Source organism: Apteryx rowi, unplaced genomic scaffold (assembly GCF_003343035.1).
Source record: "Apteryx rowi isolate R43461 unplaced genomic scaffold, aptRow1 scaffold_1219, whole genome shotgun sequence".
Taxonomy (NCBI): Eukaryota; Metazoa; Chordata; class Aves; order Apterygiformes; family Apterygidae; genus Apteryx; species Apteryx rowi.
This window is the reverse complement of record NW_020447441.1, coordinates 27,176-32,791: the sequence shown is the minus strand read 5'-3', so window position 1 is coordinate 32,791 and position 5,616 is coordinate 27,176. Positions and strand designations below refer to the sequence as shown.

Sequence of the window (5,616 nt, the reverse complement as noted above, 5' to 3'; positions counted from 1 at the left end):
GGGACCCCCCCTCCTGATGGGCGCTGATCCCCGCAGCCGCAGCCATGCCCAGCACCAGGTCGCGGAGCCAGGCCGCCATCGACTTCCCTCGCCGCAAGAGCGCCCGGTCCCCGGCACGGCTCCCAGCCAAGACCCGCGACGCCCCGGCCGGCACCGGCACCGATCCCGGCAGCGACCCCTGCGCCCTGCGGCTGGCACCCTGGCCCAAGGGCCCGGCCCCCGGCACGCTCTCGCCGCAGACCCGGCCCTCGCCCCTGAGCCCCCGGAAGCGCCTGGGTGAGCCGCGGTGCCGGACCGTCCCGCCCCGCGGGGCCACGTCCCTGCTCCACGGGGCGCAGGCTTTTCCCGGTGCGGGGCATTGCCTGGAGTCCCCCGGGGCTCCTCTCCACGGCGGCTGGATTTCCCGAAATGTAGATATTTAGCCTGAACCCCTCGTGCTGCCCTTTCCCGTTTGCGTTTCTGAATTCCTCTGCGGTGCCCCCTCCCCGATGGCTCCCAAAACTGGGGCTGCCGGCGGCGTAGCCGGTCCTTCGCCGAGGACGCCGGTGCTTTCCCCGCCGTGCCGGCGTCCCCGCTCACCGCCGCGCGTCTCCTCCGCAGGCGACGACAACCTGTGCAACATCCCGCAGGCGCTGCCCTGCTCCCCCACCAAGCAGAGCAAGAAGGAGAACAAGGGGCGCCGCTTGCTTTTCGGGGAGCAGCCAGCCCCTGGCTCCCCGGAGAAGCGCAGCGATCCCGGCCTCTCCCCGCAGCGCCAGGGGCAGGAGACCCCCCGGAGCTCGGAGCTCGGCCGGGAGCCCGCCTGCGCCCGGCTCTTCCGGCAGGAAGGTGAGTGCTGGCGCACGGAGGGGAACGGGATCCCCCCGGAGCGCGGGAGCCGGCTCCGATGGCTCCCTTCTCCCCGGCGCAGGCTCTTGCTACCAGCAGGCGAAGCGCGTGCTGCACACCGCCGTCCCGGACTGCCTCCACGCCAGGGAGAGGGAGACGAGCGTCATCAAGCGATTTCTGAAGGAGCACGTCTGCGGGGAGAGACCCGGCAGCCTTTACATCTCGGGAGCCCCCGGAACGGGGAAAACAGCCTGTCTGAGCCGGGTCCTGCAAGACTGCAAGGTACGTCGCGGCGTAGGGGGGCTCTTTCCTCCGGGGCCGAGGCCTTTGCCAGCGCCCGAGTTGGAGCCAGCTCGCCGTTTAGGAGGCTGGTGTTTTTCCCTGCGTTTAGCAGTCACGGTCTCCCTGCCCGGGGATTATTTCGGGGCAGTCTGGTGCGAGAGTGGAAAGTTTCTGGTAGGTCTGAAGCAGCTCGTACAAGCGGTTTGGAACGAGCAGGAGGAGGTCTCGCTTTTCTGGGCTTTTGCAATAGCTTTTTCCACTCGCTGCGGCTCAGCTGCTTTGGTTTGGAAGCAGGGCGCCTTCGGTCGCTTGACAGCTGTTCCTGGGCGCAGCGTCACCGGGTTCCTGCTGCAGAGCCCGTTTCGGCATCACGTCCGGTGCAGGCTGCCCGGCCGTGTGCATGGGGCGGCGAGACGGGTGCCGGGTTGGGGGGCTGGCGGAGGGGAGGGAGCTGCACGAGGAGCACGGGCCGAGCGTGGGAGAGCTCGAGCTCGCTGCAGCGTGGCCCTGGGGAAGGGGGGGGGGGGGGGCGGCTGGACGCGGGCGGCCCCGCGCGAAGCGGGCTTGCGGAGCCGCACGTCCTGGCCGCGGGCTCTGCCGCGAGAGCCCCGCCGTGCCCAGCGGTGCCGCGACTCTCCCGTGTCTCCGTCTGGCAGGGCGAGCTCGCGAGGAGCAGAACCGTCGTGCTGAACTGCATGCGCCTCAGCAGCTCGCAGGCCGTCTTCCCCGCCGTCGCGGAGCAGCTGGGCCTGCAGGCAGCGGCCAGGGCGGCCGGGAGGGAGATCGCGAGGAAGCTGGAGAAGCAGCTGACGGCGAAGGGGCCCATGGTGTGAGTTGTCCGCGCCGGGCGCTGCGTGGGGAGCGCTCTTGCCGCGCCGGAGCTGCCACCCGCCCTCCAGCGCTGACCGGAGCTTTGCACCCTGCAGCTTGCTGGTGCTGGATGAGATGGACCAGCTGGACAGCAAGGGGCAGGACGTGCTCTACACCGTGTTCGAGTGGCCCTGGCTGGCCGGCTCCAGGCTCGTCCTCATCGGTGAGTGTCAGCCGCGTGGCCCCGTTCGCCCCGTCCGATGCCCGGCGCTCCCCGCGCGCGCCCGCCTGCCAGCGTGGCACGGCTCGGCCGCTCTCAGCGAGCTCGCTGCGCTTCGCAGGGATGGCCAATGCCCTGGACCTCACGGACCGCGGCCTGGCCCGGCTCCAGGCCCGGCCGAGCTGCCGACCCCAGCTGCTGACCTTCGCGCCGTACACCAGGGAGCAGCTCGCCTCCATCCTGCAGGAGCGCCTGAAGCAGGTGAAAACCGAGGCGACGTGGCCACTTCTCTGGGCGAAGCCGGCGGGTGATGCCGCGATCCGCCCCTGGCCGAGGCTCGGGGCGCCGCGAGCGCGGTGCCGCAGCTAACCACGGGAAACGGACTCCTGCCGCCGCGTTGCTCCCGAAAGGGGCTGGGCGGCCTGTTGAGCCGGTGCCTCGGGACGAAGGGGGCCTGCGGCCGTCCCGATCCCGCTGGTTCCTCCGCCAGCAGCTCGGGGAGACGGGGCCAGCGGGGAAGCAGCGAGGTCTCGGCTGCGACCCGGCGAGCGGCACGCTGGCGTCCCAGCCCGCATCGCAGGAGGGCTTCCCGGCTGCCCTGGGCTGGCCGGAGGGGTTATTTGCCGTCCCGGCAGCGTTGGGCCGTGGGAGGCCGCTCGCGTAACCGGGCTGCGTTTCCTCGGCAGGTGGCTGGCGAGCCGGTCCTGGACACCTCTGCCGTCCAGTTCTGCGCCCGCAAAGTCTCCGCGGTCTCCGGAGACGCCCGCAAGGCCCTGGATGTCTGCAGGTAAATGCCGCCGCGCGGCCCTGCCTCCTCCGAAAGCGAGCCGCTTCCCGGCGGCGCCGTGGACGTGACTGCAGGCTCCGTTGCCGCTCGGCTCCCTGCCAGGGCAGGGCCCGAGCAGCGGGAGCGCTGCCGCCTGGCCACGCTAATGGGAGAGCTCTTTGCAGCCCATTACCTATGGAGGGCGAGGCGAGCGCGCGCCAGCCCTCCCCGCTGCGCCTGGAGATTGCTTAATTACATTTGGATTGCAGAAAGGCCCATTAGCAGCTCCCAAGCCGGTTTCTTTATGAAGCTGAACCAGTTTTTTGCCTTCGGAATTAGCTCTTCCCCTCCCTGGTCCTCCCGGTTCCCGCGCAGGAGGGGTTTCCCGGCCCCTCTGCCGCCAGCCCGGTGCCGCTCACCGCCGGGGATCCTGCGCCGGAGCGGCCGGCTCGGAGCTCCCCGCCGCCGCCGTGGGAGCGCTGCCAGGCCGCGACGGCGTGGGCTGGAGGCCAGCTGGGCGCAGCGAGCTCCGGGCTTCGGCCACGGGCTTTGGCCGGGGCTCCGGGCTGGGAGGAGCCAGGAGGTGAACGGAGACGCCTCGAGGCCGCCGGCCGAGGAAGCGGTGCGGAGCAGAGCCGGTCTCCTCTTACGGCTGCTCTCGGAAATCGAGGCCGGCTGCTGGGCTGCTCCTCTCCCAGCCCCGAGCCCCCTCGGTCCCCGCAGCACCCGGAGCACTCGGCCCCGCTAGGGCAGCGCTTGAGGAGACGGAAACGAGTTGCTCCTGACATGCTCCGCGCCGCCGCCTGCCTCCCCCCACATCCGTGCTCCCGCTGCTCTGCAGCCCTTGGCATGAGGGTGCCGCGCACTGGCTGCGGCACCCACGAGGCTGCCGTCCCCGCGGGGGACCGGCCACCGGATCGGCCCCACAGACGGTGTCCCATCCCGTAGGGGACATCGCCACGAGCCAGGAGGGAGAGGTGGCCGCGGCCGGAGAGGGCGCTTGGCAGGGGACGTGTCAGGCGATGCTGCTGCGCGTGGAGCTGGCTGCTCCGTTCCTTGCAGCCGGGCAAAGGCCGGGAGGGGTTTGGGGGTCTCCGACGCCGGCCGCTTTGGCGAGGCGACTTACGGGGACTTGTGTCCTAGGCGAGCCGTCGAGATGGTGGAGCGGGACGTGCGGAGCCAGACCGTCCTCAAGCCGCTGCCTGGCTGTGAGTAGCTGCTGCCGAGCCGCGGCGCTTGGCGCTCGTCCTCCGTCTCCGACGCTGGCTGCGGCCGTCCTTGCCGGGGCCGGTCCGGGCGTTCCCGGCTCAGGGCTCCCCGGGGACCGGCACAAACAGCCGGCACACAGTGTGTTTCCTGTCCAGCTCTCAGGAGCGCAGCCCTGGCCGGGGGGTCGCCCCTGCTTGGGGCCGAGCGCTGAACTGGAGGTGCAAAACCGCAGTGCGGTTCAGCCCTGCATCCCCGTGCCGGGGAGCCTTTCCCGGCCCCAGCTGTGAACCAGGGCAGCGTCGTCCCCCTTGACAGGGTCGGGCTGTCGCTGCGGGGCCTGTCCCATCCCATCCCGCGTGGGGCCTTGCTCCGCAGTCGCCGCCGCTCCGCGCCGTCTGCCCCCCTTTCCCCTTGCCGAAGCCCCGTCTGTCCCGCAGGCGCCTCCCCGGCGGCGCCGGGCTCCCCTGTGCCGCGGTGCGTGGGGCTGCTGCACGTCTCCCGCGTGCTCTCGGAGGTGTACGGCGACCGGATGGCCGCGGGCGCCGGCGGGGCCAAGGACTCCTTCCCGCTGCAGCAGAAGATCCTGGTGTGCTCCCTGCTGCTGCTCGCCCGGCACCTCAAGGCCAAGGAGGTGACGCTGGGCAAGGTGAGCTGCCCGGAGCGGCACGGAGCCGGCACCCCGCGCCGGGACAGGCGCCGCAGCCGTGGCCTAATGCTCTTTTTTTTCCCTGCGTAGCTCCACGACGCCTACAGCAAGGTGTGCCGGCGGCAGCAGCTCGTGGCCGCCGACCAGGCCGAGTGCCTGGCCCTCGCCGCCCTCCTGGAGGCCCGCGGCGTCCTCGAGCTGAAGCGCACCAAGGAAGCCCGGCTGGCCAAGGTAGCGGCTCGCGGCGGGGGCCGGCGGCGGGGTGGCGCCGCGGGGGGCCGGCGGCGCGCTGAGCGGCTCTCGTGTCTCCCGCAGGTTTCCCTGAAGATAGAGGAGAAGGACGTGGAGCACGCGCTGCAGGACGCCGTCCTGGTGGGAAACATCCTGGCGCAGGGGCTGCCGTAGCCGCCGCCGCCGCACGGCCCCGCTTCTCGAGCCGCCCGCCCAGCGGCACCCGTTTTAATGGATGAATTCATGGATGAATTGGACTCGGCTGCGGCTGCGCCGCCCTGGTGTTGTGTTTTTAATTGCATGTTCGTTTTCAGTCGCGCTGTGGCCTGGGAGCAAGTAAACGGTGCTGGAGAGCCCGGACCGCCTTCGGGAAGTGGCTCCAGGCCCCGTCCGGCACCGCTGCCCCGGCTCCGTCCCCATCCCCTAGCCGGGATATTTGCCGACCTTCTGCTGTTCCTTCCCCGCCGCCGGCGCATGCACGGCGCCCTCCCCTCGCCTTGATAGTATATATATATATTTTATTGTTATTATTTTTGCGTGGCTGGAGATCAAAGCGGGGAGGCTGGCGCCGGGCGCGAGCCCGTGTGCGGCGGCGAGGCCGCGCGGCGCAGGAGCGGCGGGGGC

At 71.1% G+C, this 5,616-nt stretch overlaps 1 protein-coding gene across 1 annotated transcript; it reads left to right on the top strand.

Moving 5' to 3' along the window:
* Positions 1-37: 37 nt before the first annotated feature.
* On the top strand, positions 38-5,605 carry CDC6 (cell division cycle 6). The gene is made up of 11 exons (XM_026091667.1): positions 38-276; positions 601-828; positions 911-1,110; positions 1,767-1,939; positions 2,037-2,143; positions 2,262-2,401; positions 2,827-2,927; positions 4,050-4,114; positions 4,553-4,761; positions 4,852-4,992; positions 5,077-5,605. The coding sequence occupies exons 1-11, from the start codon at positions 45-47 to the stop codon at positions 5,164-5,166; spliced, it is 1,686 nt and encodes a 561-aa protein (XP_025947452.1). The 5' UTR covers positions 38-44; the 3' UTR covers positions 5,167-5,605.
* Positions 5,606-5,616: the final 11 nt, after the last annotated feature.

Bases quoted from the DNA above. Each gene is read 5' to 3' on its own strand.
- CDC6 (XM_026091667.1), top strand. From the start codon at position 45: ATGCCCAGCACCAGGTCGCGGAGCCAGGCCGCCATCGACTTCCCTCGC. The intron at 1,940-2,036 runs GTGAGTTGTCCG...TGCACCCTGCAG, and splicing joins ACGGCGAAGGGGCCCATGGT to CTTGCTGGTGCTGGATGAGA. The intron at 2,144-2,261 runs GTGAGTGTCAGC...TGCGCTTCGCAG, and splicing joins CTCCAGGCTCGTCCTCATCG to GGATGGCCAATGCCCTGGAC.